Below are 19,832 nucleotides of genomic sequence, written 5' to 3' on the forward strand. Positions count from 1 at the left end.
CACCTACTTTCACTTAGTGAGTCAGCTAGGTAGCACCCTCAATAGAGTGCTGGATCTGAAGTTGGGAAAACCTGAGTTCAAATCTGGCCTCACTTACTAGTTGTGTGACCATGAGCAAGTCACTCAATCACTACCTGACTCAGTTTTATTGCCAGTAAAATGAGCATAATAATTTCACATAACTTCTAGGGTTGTTTTGAAGGTTGTTGAGGGTTGCATCTATCAAATGAGATGCAAATGTAAAGCACTTTTGCAAACCTGACAGCAATATATAAATGCAATTTTTTATTGTGATCATTATAATTAATTATTGTTATTATTATTATATACTGGCACAGGAGTAACTGACTATCCCAAGGAGGAATACAGTCCTCTTCCTTCTCAATACTGATCTGAGATTTAATTGCTTTAAATACAAGATGTCAAATTGTTTTCTTCTAAGGTTCTAATTATGCTCAGCCCCTATTCCAAAAAGATCTTGGGAAAGGATACCAACACTGAACTGGAACCCCCCACTCACTTCGAACTGAAACCAGTGAGATTACACCTGTTTCATGTAATGAGCTTGTGGACAGCTAACTGACAGGGTCATAGATTGAGACTTGGAAGGATCCAACTTAGCCCCACTCACTCCTTCATTTTATAGATAAGGAAATGATGACGCAGATGGATTCAATGACTTGCCCAGGACCACATGACTAATAAGTTTCTGAACTTCTTTCTCTCTGACTCTAAATCCAATATCTTCTCCATTATTCCATGCTGCCTTTAATTCAGGCTAGCCCAAGTGCATGCTGGGAACCTTGACAAGCCACTCTATATCTTAACTTCCTTATAAATTAAGAACAATAAAATCCTACTCGACCCATTAAAGTGTAATAAAGCTCTACTCCGAAGTCCCAGCTAAAATCTCGCCTTCTACAGGAAGCCTTTCCTGATTCTCCCTTAACTTCCATGCCTTCATTTTGTTGGTTAAGCTCCAGTTTGTCCTACTTATATAGATTATTTGTATTTAGACATTTTTCATGTTGTCTCCCTCATTATACTGTGAGCTTCTTAAGAGAAGAAGCTGTTTTTTTTTTTCATTCTTTCTTTCACCAGCATTTGCCACGGTGCCTGGCACATACTGGGCTTATTAGTAAGTGCTTAATATATTGCGGTTATCGGTCAGCCATTTTTCAGTCATGCCCAACTCTTAGTAACCCCATTGGTGATTTTCTTGGCAAAGATACTGGAGGGGTTTGCCAGCTCATTTTGCAGATGAGGAAACTGAGGCAAATAGGAACCAATGACATGCTGAGGGTCACACAGCCAGTAAGTATCTGGGGTCAGATTTGATAATTTCTTGAAAGATGCTGCCCAGGCTTTTTTTTATCATGGCTTTCAGGAAGGCCAATACTTCTTAAATTATCTCTTGTGGATCTATTTTCCAGGCCAGTCATTTTTTCTAATGACGTATTTTACATTTCTTTCTATTTTTTCATTCTTTTGATTTTGCTTGAATGATTCTTGGTGTCTCATGGTCATTATCTTCCACTTTCCCAATTCTAATTTTTAAGGAATTATTTTCTTCAGGTAGCTTTTGTACCTCCTTTCCCATTTGGCCAACTCTACTTTTAAAGGAGTTGTTTGCTTCAGTCAATTTTTGTGCTTCCTTTTTCCAAGCTGTTGACTCTTTTTTCATAATTCTCCTTCATAACTCCCATTTCTTTTCTCAATTTTTCTTCTACCTCTCTTACATGATTATGAAGATCCTTTTTAGTTTCTACCAAGAGGACTTTTTGGTCTTCAGACCAATTCAGACACCCTTTGAGGCTTCACATGTAGGCATTTTGACAGTGATTTCCTCTTCTGAGTTTGTGTTTTGATCTTCCTTGTTGCCATAGAAGCGTTCTCTGGTCAGGGCTCTCTTACTCATTTCTTACTCGTTTTTCAGCCTATTTCATGACTTAACTTTGAGCTTTACTTCTGGGGCACAGGGGGCCCTGTCTTAGGCTTCTTATGCTTGGGGCCAGGGGCTTGGTCACTGGCTTTCTACTCTGGGGCTTCAGGTGCTTGCGGCTTGCCCACTGTGCTAGGGGTGGCTCGGTCTTGCCACATCTGTTCTGTCAGAGTTCCAGGGCTTGCAATTTGTCTTCTGCACTGGGGCCAGAGGCCTCACTGCTGGCTCGCTGAGCCAGGACTGAGAATACGTGGTTGGTGACCTGTGCTGGGGCTCAGAGCTTCTCGATGACATGCTCGGACACTGTCTGTGGTGGGCTACACTCCCCTTTTATCCAAGTGAGACAGATCTTTTCTGAGGTCCTTAAAAGTTATCTCAAGCTGGAAAATGGTTTCACTCTCTTTTTTTGTGGGTTCTGTCACTCCAGAATCCATTTAGAGGCTTAATTTAATGTTGTTTCCAAGGGAAACTGGGGAGAGCTCATGCAGCTACCTGGCTTCTCTCTGCCATTTTGGCTCTGTCTCTCTGGGGCCAGATTTGAACTCATGAAGTTGAGCCTTCCTGACTCCAGGCTCAGCACTCTCTCCACTGCATTACCTATCTTAATAAATATTTGACTATTACTGACTACTCCATGATAATACAAAACATTTCAGTTTTTCACTCAATGACTCACTCTCTTCTCTTAGAGGAATTGATCAATGACTTTTGGCTCACCTTGTATCAGTGGAAATTGCTGCCCCCACTCCACTATAAGTGCCTTACTGGAAGTAGGGTGGAATGAGTAGGATGGCCAGTGGCTGAATGATCCACTTGCCCATTTGTCCAGTGGACAGGGTCACCAGTATCTAGCAGGAAAAGGGATTACTGAGAACCAATTATTCAATCAACAAGCATTTATTAAACATTTAATATGTGTCAGACACTGTGCAGTAATGTGAATGATCCTCTGACCTTGATTGCTTGTGTGACCTTGGGCAAGTCACCTCCTCAGTGCCTCAATATTCACATCTGTAAAATGAGTAGGTTGTACTAAATATCCTATGAGTTACTTTTTTAGCTCTGGATATGTGAGGCTACCATCTGTTGTTAATTAAGAATTATTAAATAACAACTACTACAACAAAAACCCCAAACTGAATGTAATTTTGCTAATGTCCTTTTCCTATTGTTATATATACCCTCAATTTCACTCCTGGGACAGGGTCTGCCACAGACAGAAACTCTTAATGGAATGAGCCTGAAGCTAGTGGAGGGAGTCAAATATGACCAAAAGGTCAGCTATCACCAGGCAACAAGGAGGTGGAATGGGAGAAAGGGAGAATCAGGAATTATGACCAAGGCATAGAAATCGAGTTTAATTGGGACACAAAGGGCAAAACAGACAAAGGTGGGACAAGTTAAGGCAAGAATCCAAGGATCATGGTGTACAAATGAGTCTAAGTTTCTAAAAATGGCCTCCTTTTCTATTTGATTTGACACAAAGTTTTTGCCCTTACATTCTGAACCCTAGCATTTGGAATAATGGACAGCTAAGCGGTACATAGAAGGAGTGTGCCAGGCCTGAAGTCAGGAAAGACTTATCTTCCTGAGTTCAAATCTAGCCTCAGATACTAGCTGAATGACCCTATGCAAGTCACTTAACCCTATTTGCTTCAGTTTCCTCATCTGTAAAATGAGCTCCAGTATCTTTGCCAAGAAAACCCCAAATGGGGTCATGAAGAGTCAGATATGACTGAAAAACAACTGAACAACAGATGTGGGATAACTCTGACCTCTCCCCCTTAATCTTCTGCAGGAGCTTCCCATAATATTATTAGTTCTAAAAACAGTCGAATTTGAGTAACGATGAACAGATAAACTGATATCCAAAAGGGGGATAAAACATCATGGGGTAATGAAGGGAGTACTATGTTTGGAGTCAATAAGTCATGAGTTCAAATCCCCTTTCTCCAATGTACTAGCTACCACCTTGGGCAAGTCACTAATCTTCTCTATACCATAATTTCCCATCCAAAAAATAAGGAGGCTGGACTGAATTACTGCCCAGGCCCCCTTCAAGTCCTAAGGTCTCCAGTTGGGCGTTTGGTGAATCAATGGTCTCACAGTGTGAAGTGACACTGAGAACAACTAACATGTATACAATTAAGGAAAGACTATTGAATATAACTTCCCAGGATGATGAGTCCATTTCTAAATTATTGGCATCCAGAAGAGCTGATTGATTTTATGCTTCAACTCCTTACAATCCACATGGCTTTTTTCCAAGGATGATTTGTAGCTTTTAATTCCAATAGATTTGTATCATCATTCGCTTTATATATCAAGGATGATGATAGTGGGTCATGGTTATCGCCATTGTTCAGTCATTTTTCAGTCATACCCGACTCTTTGTGATTTCATTTGGAGTTTCTTAGCAAAGATACTGGAGTGGTTTGCCATTTCCTCTTTCAGCTCGTTTTACAGATGATGAAATTAAGACAAACAAGGTTAAGTGACTTGCCCAGGGTCACACAGCTAGTAAGTGTCTGAGGCCAGATTTAAACTCAGGAAGATGAGTCTTCCTGACTCCAGGCCTGGCACTCTATCCACTGTGTTACTTGTAAGTATTTTTAAATACCTCTGTGTATATGACACTTTGCTAAACATTATATATATTTGAACTAAATGAGATAAATGGAAAGCATACTGTACAGGCAGGAGACCTGGGATGTAGTCATATTTCTGATGTTAAAATAGCATCTGTAGGATGAAGAATCAGTCTGCCTAGGATTCTCTTCTTCCTCATGGCCTTCTCTGGGCTTTTCTTGCTTCTTTCAAGACTTGGCTTAAATCGCACCTTCTTCATGGGGCCATTCTAGGTCCTCTTCTCCCCCCACCACTCCACATTAGTGCCTTCCCTCTGAGATGACCTTCCATTCGCTCTCTCTATATCTTGTATTCACACAGTTGTTTGCACGTTGTCTCCCTCATTAGACTGGGAGTTCCTTGAGGGCAGGGACTTTATATTAGCACTTAGCAAGTGTGTCGCGCATTGCAAGTTCTGCGTACATTCTTACTGACTCACCAAGGACTTGTTTCTGCCTTTCTTCAGGTCCCTGATGCTTAGCACTGTTCTTGGTATATAATTAGGGCTTAACAAATGCTTGTTGACTAACTGCTAGTCACTAACTTGCTGTGTCAGTTTGAGAAGGTCATTCCATATTTCTTGACCCATTTTCTTATCTGTAACATGAGCTCTATAGGGCTCTTTGATTCTACAACAGTTGGCAGGCCTTGGACCTGGAATGGATTGATTAATTCAGGTAGTACACTGCCAATGAGTTCAATGTAGTAGTTTTAATCCCAATTGAGGCCAAAGAGATTGACTATTATTTATGGTCACAAGATTGTATAAGTAACTGATTGCCTAATAGAGCTGGGCTGGGAAGTCATGGTGGTAGTCCCAGAGTTATGATCCTGATTAGAGCTTTCAGTAAATCATTTGGCACCCCTATGTGAAGCACGGATAGTAACAACCCTACTTAAATAAGGATCAAATGAATAACAGTGTCTCTAGGAAACATTGCGACCTTTAAAATGTTTTGGGAAAAGTAAGTCTTGAATGGAAATTTCTTGCTGACTGAGTGTGGTATCTCAATTCCCTGGACTCATATATTGTCATTGGGGGGATTATTTAATAAGGCCATTCTTAATCTAAATTGTCTAGGGCCACTTATTTTTGAGTCTAAAGAATATGCACTTTGTGAGTCCCCCCAGACCTCCTGAATAAAAGCCAGATGATCCTCCCTAACTGAAATAGAACATATAGGAGTTGGAACATTTTTAGAGCATAGCCACATCAATGATTAAGACCCCAAGGAATCTGAGATCGTGTAGTCTGGAGAAGAGAAGGTTAAGATGTGGCTTAATCATGGTCTTCAAAAAACATAAAAGTCGTTTTCCGTTTTTAAGAGGAGTGTACCCAGCTGTTTTCATTTCCACTAAGGAAAGATCAAGAGAAAAGAGGTTTACTTTAAGGGGTCATGGGTAGTACCCAGAATTAGCACAAAGACTGTCTAAATTCACTGCAAATCAAGACACAAGACTTAGAGTGAATGTTCTGTGTCCTCTTCTGGATGTGTAAATTGTTATACTCAATCAGAAAGATGTAATCTTGGAAACAAAAATGTTTACATACCAAGTTTTCTGGCCTTTTGGTTTTCCCCAAACATTTAACAGCTCTATGGGCTAATGCTAGATATATTACCATTGTGGGACATGAGATGTGTTAGTTTTTAACTTGCAAATAGGATTGATATGCACTGGAATTAGGTTTTTGAAGGAAAAGACTGAACTGCCCAGTTCATTGGAATGAAATGGAAATTTGTGTCTAATGAGAGCCATCTCTAGGGTGGGGGTGGGGAGGTAAGAAAAAAGGGGAAAAAAGAAAATTGCATAATAACTTTATTATATATTTAAAAGGAATAAGAAGTGGTACACAATAGACTTTCAGTTTCATGTACAATCATCTCTTTTCCCCCTATTCTACCATGTTATGGAAATGCCTATTTCTTAAATTCATAATAAAATAAATAAAAAAAATTTAAGAGCACTTATTAAGCCCTTACTATGTACCAAGCACTGTGCTAAGTATTGAGGATGCAAATAGAAAAGAAGCTCACAGTCTGAAAGATGGAGACAACCCATAAAGGATGGTTTGGTTCATTTCATGGCCAATGGAAAGGTCAGGTGGTACCTAGGGAAGTTCAGACCATGAGGGCAGCAGGGCTGAAGGTGAGGTCTTGCAGACCTTGGGAAGCTAAAAGATGGATCAGCATCTAGTGCCTGCTAGAAATTGGGCAACACGACGATAAAGGATGAGGGGAGGAGAATGGTCCCTGGCTCCCTGGTACAGCATTTGATGGTGCTGGCTTGAAGTCTGTTGGCAGATAAGAGTGGGGGCGGGGATGGGGGGGTGGGGAACAGGTAGGTGTAGTATGCATGAAGATTCATTATTCATCCATTCTTTCATTCATACTTATGAAGTACCTACCATGCAGAAGTCATGATCCTGCTTGTTGGCAGGGGGATAGACTGAATGTCCTTTTCTAATTCCTCTAGGTCAAATATTTACAGCCTTTTCTCAGTCATAATTATGTTGTTTGGGGAGGTTTGGATGTCTGAAGTACTGATTGGATGGGACTTTAAAATGATGAATGATGTCGTTCCCTTGGAATGTAAGAGACAGGCCCCAAAGACACAGGCCCTTGAAAATAAAAGATTTGGTGCCTTTCACTATGAAAAACATCAACTCCTGAGCTAAACACTAAAGATTCAAAACTCTCTGCCTCTGGCTTACCTCCTATTCTAGCTTGCTTATCCCAACAGCTTTTTGTCTAATAACATCCCTAGAAATATTGGCAGTTCTCCCCAAGGATTATAATGACTCAAAAGGAATGCACATGGATAGATCAATATTTATCTGTCTTCCTGCTCCTTTTAAAGACACAAGCATAGGACTAGTGAACACTATGGCATGCTAAGGACATCAATAAAAAGCAGTAGAAGGATTGCTTTCATTCTGTAATTGTTCATTTTGTCATCATAATTCCATGGATTATAAAACCTACAAGTCAAATCTCAGTTAATACAGGACACTAACCCAGTAATTGAATGGCTCCAAGACACCCCAAAGGGCTGTGTTATTGGTTAACTAGGTCCAGTTCAACAGTAATGAGAGTGAAGAATGGGAAGTTGTACTTACTAAAAAAAATTAATTATACAGAATCAGAAGAGATGTTTTGGAATACTGAGAACAATGAAAAGGGGGCTTTTAAAAACTCTATTGGAAAAGAAGAGAAGCACTAAAGGAGGGATAAGTAGCAGATAAGATGATAATAATAGACAATAGGAAGAAGGCACAATTACTTCTTGGCTTCTGTTTTCTTTTCTAAAGAGAAGGATCTTTGGACTGGAAAGAGAAGAACAAAAACCCTAGCTTGGGAGTGAGGAGTTGCAGGACTAGGAACTCAGTTCTAGGGAACTCATAGTCTTGTTGCTCAGACCACACCTGGAATATTGGGTTCATTTGTTGTTACCACATTGGAGAAAATGCAATGAGGAGCTCTGGCTCTCATGTAGCCTGGGAAGCTGTTGATAAATATTTATCGATTGATTGGTCTCTAAGAGAGCAACCCACAATGCTCAAAGACCTTGAATTCCTGGCATATGAAGATTGATTGAAGAACTAGGAATGTTTAACCTGGAGAAGAGAAGGACTAAGTGTGGCAATCTTAAATTACTAAAAGGAATACCATGTGGGAAAAGGCCTTGTTCAATTTACATGAATCAATAAACATTTGTTAAGTGCATACTATGTGCCAGGAATTGTGGTAAGTGATGGGGATACAAAGAGAGGCAAAAGACGGCACCTGCTCTCAAGGAGCTTAGAATTTATTTGACCACTAAGGGCAAAAATAAGATTAATCAATCAGCCAGCTAGCACTTATTAAGAGCCTATTGTGTGACAGGCACTGTGTAAGTGCTGGGAATTCAAAGAAAGGCAAAACAAAACAGTCCCTACTCTCAAGGGTTGAAACTGCAGAGAGATAGATTTGATTATCAGGTATGAATGGACAAGAAGGTATATTGAGGTCCTTTACAATTCTGAAATCCTACGATTCCATGAGATTCTGAATCTTGTCACTAACTAGGTTGGTGATCTTGAGAAGTCACTTCTCTGTAGGCCTTAGTTTCCCTATATGCAAAATTAAGAGTTTGGCTTAGTTGATTTCTAAGGCTCCTTTCCAGCTCTGCCAGTCTTGATTTTAACTATTTTGACCTTCCATCCCCTGTGTTCTAAGACAATTTTTGCTAAATCAATCAAGTGGTTTTGTTCTATTCCCAAAATTATTCAGTAGAGAGCTAAGGTACTAGATGAAGAGCAAATACGGCAAAGAGGAGACAGAAGAGCTGGCAAGGGAATGGTGCCAATGGTGAAGGATGAGTTGGGAAGCACATCCAGCTCACAGATCAGAAATGGGGGATGGAGTCAGACCTGAAGCAATGGAAAAGTCACAACAGGAAATCTGGAGTAGAGTGGTAGAAACTTGGAAGCACTGTCTGGGTCATCACCTCACTGTGTAATCTTGCCCAAGTGAATTACTTAAAACTGAATTACTTAAACTGTCTTTTCTACAAAATGAGGGACATTAGACTCTGATTGTGAAGGTCCCTTACAATTCTCTACTTCCTAGCAAGGATGATGAAAAAAAACTCAATTAATAATTCTGGCCTCAGACACTTACTAGCTGTGTGACCCAGGGCAAGTCACTTAACCCTGTTTGCCTCAGTTTTTCCATCTGTAAAATGAGCTGGAAAAGCAAATGGCAAACCGCTCCAGTATCTTTGCCAAGAAAACCCTAAATAGGGTCATGAAGAGTCAGAGATGATGGAGAAATGACTGAACACTAATAATAATCATTATAGCCAGCATTTATATAGCGATGTAAGGTTTGCAAAGCACTTTGCATACATTATCTCATTTTGTCCTGACAACACCTGTTGGAGGTAGGTGCTAATATCATCTTCATTTTACAAATAAGGAAAGTGAGGCAGACAGAACTTAATTGACTTATCCAGGGTGATACTACTAGTAAATATTTAAGGCAAGATTTGAACTAATATTTTCCTGACTCTGGGTCCAGCACTAATAGCAGTCAAGACTTACAGTTGTTCTGCAGAAGCTTCTCCAGGGAATCACGCCACTGTAGAGCCTCTTCTGGTGAAGGCCTAAAGTCAAAGGAAGAGAAGGAAATGAGTGAAGACTGTAAGTGGAGAGTTATACATATGCCGTGTTGATCAATCAAGGCGCCTCTTCTGACCTCTAGCTCTCAATCAGTAGAATGTGGGGAACAGACTTGTTCTTCCATTTGTAGGACTGGCTTTGTGATCATGTCCCCATAGGGCCTCCCCTGTTCATCCTGGTACCCTGTTTGTGCAATGGCTGGCCCAATTTAAGAACTCGTCCCTGGGGCCTTTGGAAACTGCACTTGGTATTTCCTTTGTATCCCTCCACAGTCTCGATTACAGAATCATAGGATGTTAAAGCTGTAAGGGACATTGCATATCATCTGGTCCAATCTCCTCATTTCACTGAAGGAAAAACTGAGGTTCAGAAAAGTCATTTGACTTGCTTGAGGCCATACAGCTAGTACTTGGCACAGCTGGAATGTGAACCCAGGGCTCACTGCACACCACCTAACCATGACCATGATCTCCATAAAGCTGGCACCCGACGAACGCAGCTTCACCCAATTGTCCCTCTCTGGGAATCAAACGTCTGACTTTTCCTCTCCTTCCCTACTCGTTTCATCAGAGCAGGTGCTGCCTCAACCAGTGAAGACCACATCCCTTCCAAAAAAGGGATCATCCCTGACAGCTGGCCTCCTGGTAGTGACCTTCTCAGAGTTTAACTAGGCTGGCCCTTGGACAAGTTGTTTTCTTAAAGCTTCCCAGCATGGTGGAATGTGCCAAATGGAATGGTTGCATTCCATTGGGAGAGCACTGAAAACCCAGTCATTGCCACCCTATGGGGAGGCATCAGAAGAGATGCCTCCCTAGCATGACTGTACCTGGTGTTGTAGATAAGAACTGAATCAGGTAAGACCTGGGTTTGAATCCTTGGCTCCATATTTATCATCAATGTGACCAGAAGCAATTCATTTCATCTTTCTGAGACAGCTGATGCTGTTGTTTGTTCTTCATTCTCCAAGAGGACCATTACTTCAGAGAGGTGATACCATGATTTGCAAGTGAATTGGATTTAAAGGAGGGAGGGCTGCGCAAAGTCGCCAGTCTCACTCTCTCCTTGGGAGCCTTCTGGGTCCAGGGGTGAGACATAGATTAGGATAACTGGAGATTACCTCGGATGCAGTGGGAGACCTTGACCTTTCAAGCTAAGGTTTTTCCCAGGTCTCAGTTTTACTGAGGCTGGCTGCTGATGGCACAATGGATAGAGCTCTAGGTCTGGAGTAGGGAATATCCGAGTTCAAATCTGGCTTCGGACACTTACTAGCTATATGAACCCGGATAAGTTACAGTTGTTTGAATCAGTTTTCTCAACTATAAAATAGGGATAATAATAGCACCCACCTCCCCATGTTATTGTGAGGATCAGGTTTTTAAAGTGTTTAGCACAGCTCCTGGCATGTAGTAGATACTTAATAAGTCCTTCCTTCCTTCCTTCCTTCCTTCCTTCCTTCCTTCCTTCCATCCTTCCTTCCTTCCTTCCTTCCATCCTTCCTTCCTTCCTTTCCCTCCTTATGCTTTATAATCAAAGATTTGAAGCATTTATTAGGATAACAGAGGCACTGGGCTTCCAACAACCCAGTTCACATGAATAACTTGTAGATACTTTGCCTAAATTTTCTGCATAATTGCTTCTCCTGAGGGGCAACTAGATAGAGCACTAGTGCAAGAATCAGGAACACCTGAATTCAAATCCCATCTCATTTACTAGCTATGAGATCCTGGGCAAGCCACTTTACTTTTGTTGCCACTAGTCTGGATATTCAAAATAATATGCCATGAGTATATAAATCAGTTCCCAAAGAGGAATTTCCCACTTGTCTAGAAAAAATGGCAGGTCACTCTAGTTCTAGCCCTCTGATCCAAAGATAAAATACTTTAAATTAGTACAGGCTGCTGAGGGATGGTAGCAAAGGAAATGGTCTCGATGTGGAAATGAGGAGGAATGAATGTGCCTCTTTTCCTTCCCCTGCTCCAGGATGGCATTAGGGCATGAGAGAAAGGAGTACTGAAAAGGATTAAGATTGAATGCAGTGGATGGAGCCAGGATGGCAGCTGGAAAACAGGAACTCGCTTAAGGTCTCCCCCAAATCCCTCCAAACACCTGTAAAAATGGCTCTGAACAAATTCTAGAGCTATGGAACCCATGAAACAACAGAGGGAAGCAGATCTCCAGCCAAGGACTGCCTGGATGGTCACTAGGAAGGGTATATTGCACCACATTGGGAGCGGCATGCAGCTCAGCATGGACCACACCAGGAATGACCAGGTTGGGAATATATGGGGTGGAGCAGGCCTTAGGGCCATGAATCACTGAGCTGTAGCAGTTACTAGACTTCTCAACCCACAAACACCGAAGACAACTTAGCAGGTCAGTGGGAAAACTGCTGGATCTGGTTGAGAGAAGTGGATGGTCAGGCCCTAGCCCCAGGGAGGCCAAGGTGGCTGCAGCAGGAAGCTCTGCCAGCTGCTTCCAGAGCTCCAGCATCAGCTGCTTCCGGAGTCCCTGGCCCAGAAGGTAGGAGGAATCAAGTGGCAGATCAGAGCAGTAATGCAGGGAGCACTTTGCTGGTGCAGAGGCAGGGTTCTCTTGCTTTGCCCTGCTTGGAACTGGGTTGCAGTCCTGGTTGGCAGTTCTTGGGGGAGGAGGAATGCTGGTGTGGAAGAACTTGCTGTGTAGAAGTAGCTCTGAAAACAGCAGTGCAAGACCCCTAAAGCTTGGGACAAAGCACTCTCCACTCTGAAGGCAGTGATACCCTGACAAAAAGCTCAAGGGTCAAGTAGTTGGCTGGGAACATGAGCAAGCAGCAAAAAAGGACTCAGATTATAGAATATTTTTGGTGACAAAGATCAAAACATACAGCCAGAAGAAGTCAACAGTCAAAGAGCCCACATCAAAAGCCTCCAAGAAAAGTATGAATCGGTCTCAGACCATGGAAGAGCTAAAAATAAAAGGATTTGGAAAAGCAAGTAAGAGAAATGGAGGAAAAATTGGGAAGAGAAATGAGAGTGATGCAAGAAAATCATGAAAAACAAGTCAATGACTTGCTAAAGGAGACCTTAAAACACCTTAAAAATAGACTAACCCAAATAGAAAAAGAGCTCCAAAAAGCCAATGAGGAGAAGAATGCCTTAAAAGGCAGAATTACCCAAATGGAAAAGGAGGTCCAAAAGACCACTGAGGAAAATACTACCTTAAAAATTAGAATGGAACAAGCGGAAGCTAGTGGCTTTATGAGAAATCAAGAAATTATAAAACAAAGCCAAAAGAATGAAAACAATAGAAGACAATGTGAAATATCTCATTGGAGAAACCACTGACCTGGAGAATAGATCCAGGAGAAATAATTTAAAATTATTGGACTACCTGAAAGCCACGATCAAAAAAGGAGCCTAGACATCATCTTTCAAGAAATCATCAAGGAAAACTGCCCTGATATTCTAGAACCAGAGGGTAAGATAGAAATTGAAAGAATCCACTGATCACCTCTTGAAAAAGATCCCCAAAAGAAAACTCATAGGAATATTGTAGACAAATTCCAGAGTTCTCAGGTCAAGGAGAAAATATTGCAAGCAACCAGAAATAAACAATTCGAATACTGTGGAAATATAATCAGGATAATACAAGATCTAGCAGCTTCTACGTTAAGGGATCCAAAGGGTTGGAATATGATATTCTGGAGGTCAAAGGAGCTACAAAGGAGCTAGAATTAAAACCAAGAATCACCTATCCAGCAAAACTGAATATAATACTCCAGGGCAAAATATGGATTTTCAATAAAATAGAGGACTTTCAAGCTTTCTCCATGAAAAGACCAACCAGAGCTGACTAGAAAATTTGACTTTCAAATACAAGAATCAAGAGAAGCATGAAAATGTAAACAGGAAAGAGAAATCATAAGTGACTTACTAAAGTTGAACTGTTTTATTTACATGCCTACATGAAAAGATGATATTTGTAACTCATGAAACCTTTCTCAGTATTGGGGTAGTTGAAGGGAATATACACAGGGTGAGTTGCATATGAAGGGATGATATCTAAAAATAAATAAATAAATACAATTAAGGGGTGAGAAAGGAATAAATTGGGAGAAGGAGAAAGGGAGAGACAGAATGGGGTAAATTATCTCACATAAAAGTGGCAAGAAAAAGCAGCTCTATTGGAAGGGAAGAGGGGATAGGTGAAAGGGAATGAGTGAATCTTGTTCTCATTGGATTTGACTTAAGGAGGGAATAACATACACACTCAATTGGGTATCTTACCCTACAGGAAAGTAGGGAGGAAGGGAATAAGAGAGGGGGGATGATAGAAGGGAGGGCAGATCAGGGGAGGAGGTAATCAAAAGCAAACACTTTTAAAAAGGGACAGGATCAAGGGAGAAAATTGAATAAAGGGGGACAGTATAGGTTGGAGGGAAATATAGTTAGTCTTTCACAACATGACTGTTATGGAAGTGTTTTTCATAACAGTACCCATGTGACCTATGTTGAATTACTTGCCTTCTCAAGGAGGGTGGGTTGGGAGGGAAGAAGGGAGAGAATTTGGAACTCAAAGTTCTAAAAACAAATACTCAAAAAAGTTGTTTTTACATGCAACTGGGAAATAAGATATACAAGCAATGGGGTATAGAAATCTATCTTGCCATACAAGAAAGTAAGGGGAATAGGGATAAGGAGGGAAGCGGGGTGACAGAAGGGAGGGCAGACAGGGGAAAGGGGCAATCAGAATGTATGCCATCTTGTGGTGGGGGGGGAGGGTAGAAATGGAGAGAAAATTTGTAACTCAAATTCTTGTGGAAATCAATGTTGAAAACTAAAAAATATTAAATAGTAAAACACTTTTTAAAAAAAAGATTGAATGCAGGGGCAGCTAGGTGGTACAGTAGGTATAGTAGTGGTATAGTAGGTACAGTAGGTACACTGGCCCCAGAATCAAGAGGATCTGAATTCAAATCTGGACTCAGACACTTACTAGTTGTGTGATCTTGGGCAAGTCACTTCACCCTGTTTGCCTCCCCACCCCAAATAAAAATTAATGCTTAATCTTCTGTGGAAAGCCAGGTTTCTGTGAACCCAAGAAGAAAAGAACATGAAATGAAGAGATTTAGGGCAAAATACAGGGCTTGCAAATGGGTACTCAACAAATATTTGATGGATGGCTGGATGGTTAAGTTAGCTGAGGTAGGAGGATTCATTAAAACTTTGTAATAAAGAAATCAAAGCCCCCCTGCCTGGAGGCAGGGAAATAGACTAGCGAACTTATCGACTTCTTCAAGGCCCCAGAGTGCTTAGCTCTGTGAATATTCTCTCCAGATAGAAGTGCATTCACTGTCTCCCCTTCTCCTCCAGTGAGTAAGAGGTATCAATAAGGAGCTATCACATGAGGAGGGACACTGGGCTGGAGTGTGTTACCATATCCAATTTGTCTCTAATGGGCTTTTGAAAACTAGGTTAATGGTCAATAGTGGTAGCACATCACAGCCAAAATTAAATCCCTGAAAGGGACATCTGCAAAGTCTGCCTGGGGTTTAAATTAGCTCAGATTGATTCAAAGACACAAAGTCAAGCAGGATACATCTCCCACTGCATGAGACCCAGCATGCTGATTACCAGCCCAGGAAGTATCCAAGTTCATTCTGTTTCAATTCCCTGAACTCCGGTCCCTTCATTAAGGCAAGGCTTTGGAAATAAAAGAGATAGAGAAAAAAGTGACCAGTAAACACCCTGGTTTTAGAGGTCGTGGCAGACTCTAATTCTTGAGTTGGTGGATAGGATGGAGAAGATATGTTGGAGGTGAGGGGAAGGTGACTGGTCAGGAATGGTGATACAGCGAATAAACAAAAGGTAAAAGAAAAAACATTTTACTGGTAGCCATTTAATTCTTCTCGGGATGGCCTGGATAAATGAAATTCACAGATGATCTAAAAACCTAATGCTTCCTCATCATCCCAATGGCCTCCACAAAGGCTTTGCAAGAGCTACTGGCAAGAAGCCAAAAAGACAAGATTGAAAAATTGAAGTTCATTTCACCCATTGGCACATTTTGTTCTCTGCCTGCTCCCTCTCAGTGATTGAAACCACTTGCAACCAATTCGTTATTCAATAAATATTCTTGGGCTCTAATAACTTGCCCAGTACCCTTCTAGCTTCTGTGAGGAATACAAAATGAGTATGTCTTATATTAAATTTATATTTTTTATACTTGTTTCTTCTTCTTCAACTAGCTTGCAATATTCACTAGGGAGACAACATGCATTGTGCTTCTTTGTATCCTCAACTTTTCTGATGTCCAGCAATGATCAAATTTTTGTATTTCAGTTGTTTCAGTTGTATCTGATACCTTGTGACCCCATTTGGAGTTTTCTTGGCAAAGATACTGGAGTGGTTTGCCATTTCCTTCTCTGGCTCATTTTATAGGTGAGGAAACTGAGGCAAACAAGGCTAAGTGACTTGCCCAGAGTCACATAGCTAGTGTCTGAGGCCAGATTTGAACTCAAGAAGATGAGTCTTCCTGATTCTAGGTCTTGCATCCTATCCACTGTGCCACATAGCTCCCCATTGATCAAGTTGCAAGCACTCAAAATAGGGGCTTAGAGAAGGGAAGTGACTAGAAGCGTCAAGGACAACTTGAAAGTGGTAATAATTGAGCTAGGCATGGGAGGAAAGGGTGAGTTTGGTGAAGGACAGAGAAAAGGGGAGGCCATTTCAGGCAGAGAAAATGAATCATTATGGGACTTTTCTCCTTTTGTGAAGTGAGCTCGATGAGTGATTTGAATCTCATATTTTCTTCCTATCCTTATCAACCTTCTAGCAGGTATTCTGGTGTAGTGAATGGTAAAAACAAAATAAAACTTGTTTTCAAATAGGGATAAAGGGAAGAATCTGGACTCTTAAACAACTCATAAAACACATGAAGAATCCCTTGAATGTTTGTGTTATGAACTTAAATGGTGGCACCATTGTAGGAAGTTATTCATAATTTCATTTTCTGGTGATTCTTGTCTCCATTTCCAAAGAAGAATGAGTTATCTAGGCCTTGGCCTCTGTTTAATTCACAAAACCCTCTGACTATGTTCCACTTTTACATCTTTCATGATAATTCATTTGATTCTCCTGTGAATGTCTAAGTTAGGTCTTCCAATGGCTTCTTCATAGGAAACAACTTACTGATAAGAGAAGAATTTGGGCAAAAATTGGCAGGAAAGTTGACAGGATGGTCTGTAAGGCCCTTCCAACTCTTGACATTCCATTGTTGATTCCCCACTCCCTTGTTTCCTTTTCCATAGCCCACAAGATCTATCTTTCAAGGTCATAGTTGAAATAGGTATACCTGTTTCATGTGATATAATTTAAGGCACTCAGAAGATCACTCACTGTTTTACTCCAACCCCCAGCAAAATCTTTCTCAATTACCTGTCATTGGAACTCAAAATGGAAGCACACTCTTTATAATTAGTTTTATGAGGTGCTTATCCTTTGAGGCAAGAGGGACCCTTCCTGAGAGTGCTGTGAGCTTAAAAAAGAGGAGTCAGGTAGTAAAAGTGGGAGTGAAATGGAAAGTGAAGGGGAAAAGAAAGGAATAAGCATTTATATAATGCCTATGATGTGCCAGGCACTGTGATGAGCATTTTTACAAATATTGTCTCATTTGAGAAAGGGAGGAAGGAACAGAAAGGAAGAGGCAGGGTACCTACTGGCCAACTTCATAGCTCTACCATGCAGTTACCACGCTCTCCTTTTCAAATCTTTCTTCAACATTGAAATTACATTTTAGATAATAATGTAGATTACTATTAATGTAGTAATCGATTAGTGGTATTTCCCAACCTAAACTCTTAAAAGTAACCATGGTTACTTAGTAAACTATGGGCAGGGACAGATTCATTAATTCAACAAATATTTATCCAGCCCTCTAGAGGGTACAACCCAAAAGTCTCTCCTTCAAGCACATTTAAATCTGCTAGAGAACAATATATACACATAAACATATATAAACACATATAGACTTACAAATGTATCTACATATGTATGGGTGTGCATACATAACTATTTATTTATACACATGTATCTGTTTGTGTGTGTATTTCCCTTCATTAGAATGTAAAATTCCTGAGGGTCGAGATTATCTTTCTTCCTTATATTTGTATCCTTAGCACTTATTACAATTCTTAGAAGATGCCAAATGTCTACTAAATATTCTATCATTTTAATATCAATCTATCTACCTATCTTCTATCTATCTGTCTATCTATCTATCTACCAATCATCTATCTAGGTCTATCTTATCTATCTGCTTATCGTATCTGTCTATCAATGTCTATCTTATCTATCTTTCTGCCTTTCTGTCTATGTATCTATGTATCTATCTATGTATCTATCTATCTATTTATGTATATCTTCTCTTATCTATGTGCTTATCTTATCTATGGCTGTCTTATATATCTGTCTAGCTTGTCTGTCTTCCTGTCTATCTATCTATCTGTCTGTCTGTCTGTCTGTCTGTCTGCATTATCTATTTGTCTGTCTGTCTATCTATCTATCCAATGCTTTAGCATTTACAAAGTAGTGAGAGATTAGACTAGGAAGGTAGGTTGGAGATATATAACACATAGCCTTGAATGATGTACTAAAAAGTCTGAGCTTTATCTAGTAGGTGATGAGAAAACTACAAAGACTTTTTTAACAGAGGAATGGCATTATCTGAGCTATGCATTAGGAAGATTTGGCCATAGACTTTAGGATGGATTAGAGGCTGAGAGATCAGTTAGATTCTTGTTACAATAGATCAAATGAGAGGCTATTAGGGCTTGATCTAGTGGAGCAGTAGAAGGAATAGAAATGAAGATGAGATATTGAAAAAGAAGGTTAATAGGACTTACTGATGAGTTAGATATTGGAGGTGAGGGAAAGCAGAAGTTGAGGTGGGTTAGAGAGAGGTTTGTGTGGTTGAGGAAAGAAATGATGAATTCAGTGTTCTATTGGGTAAAAGGCAGGAGAGAGATGGGATGGTTCCTCAGCAAGGATTATATAGACTTAGAGCTGGACATACAAGCAAAACATATAGGCAAAATATATACAACAGGCAGTTGGAGGATCAGGGCTGAAGAAAGCAATTTTGAAGTAATCAATAGAAAAGTAATACCTGAAATTAAAAGTAGATGAGGAATCCTAGGATGGGAAGGAAGAGAAAGGGAGAGATGAAAAAGAGACAGAAGAAGGAGAGAGGGGAGATGGAGAATTTGGGCAACTTTGGAAAATATATACATTTGAAGGGAAAAGGCATCAATAAAGGATATGCTGAAAGGGTGGGCTTACATATAAAAGACTAAGGAAAGAACAGTAGTAAAGGAGAAAGAGTCAACAGTTTCAAGAAGGAAGAAGAGTAATGCTAAATAGTAAATGCTAAAGAAGATGAAGAGAAGTCAAGGAAGATGCAGAATAAAAAAAGTCTCTGAGTTTGATGATGAGGGGACCATTAATGGCCATCCAGAGACAATAAAGAGGGCAGAAGAAAGGGATAAATAAGTGCATGAGTGGTGTATGGGGTTAAAATACAGATGACATTTCAGTAAAAGGCAGGAGAGGGATGGAATGGTACTTCAACAAGGTTAACAGGACAACACGATTTTACAGACAGAGTTGGAAGGAACCTAAGAGGTCATTTAATCCAACTCTCATTTTACTGATAAAGAAACTGAGAATCAGAAAGATTAAGCCATTTGTCCAAGGTCACACAGGTAGAAAGAAGACAACATGGAAGAAAGGCATCATGGTTCAAAAAAAGAGTGCTGCTTGTGAAGTCATAGGATTTGATTTAAAATTCTGGGTCTGTGACCTTCTGACCCTCAAGTGAATTACTTAACCTATGATAGATGCAGTTTCTTCATCTGTAAAATGAAAGAATTGGACTAGATACCTTCTAAGGTCCTGTCCAGTTCTAAATTTTTGCTCCTAAGGGACAGAAGTAATATTTCAACCCAGGTCTTTTGAGAATCAAAGGGAAGTGTCTAGTATAGAGAAGGCCTGAGCATGTTTGTGTCCAAAGAGGAACGAGCCAATGAGAACAGATTGAAGATATAAGGGTGATGCAGCAACGTTT

The 19,832-nt window shown here is 40.4% G+C and overlaps 1 protein-coding gene across 1 annotated transcript in view; it reads right to left on the reverse strand.

The window, feature by feature from the left end:
- Nucleotides 1–19,832, reverse strand: part of RGS5 (regulator of G protein signaling 5) — a 113,198-nt gene that overhangs the window by 20,101 nt on the left and 73,265 nt on the right. The window contains exon 3 of the mRNA XM_036754553.1: nt 9,654–9,715. Coding sequence (XP_036610448.1) covers nt 9,654–9,715 — 62 coding nt within the window. The remainder of the gene's footprint in view (nt 1–9,653; nt 9,716–19,832) is intronic.

The sequence above is a fragment of the Trichosurus vulpecula genome, chromosome 4, assembly GCF_011100635.1.
Source record: "Trichosurus vulpecula isolate mTriVul1 chromosome 4, mTriVul1.pri, whole genome shotgun sequence".
In the NCBI taxonomy this organism is placed as follows: Eukaryota; Metazoa; Chordata; class Mammalia; order Diprotodontia; family Phalangeridae; genus Trichosurus; species Trichosurus vulpecula.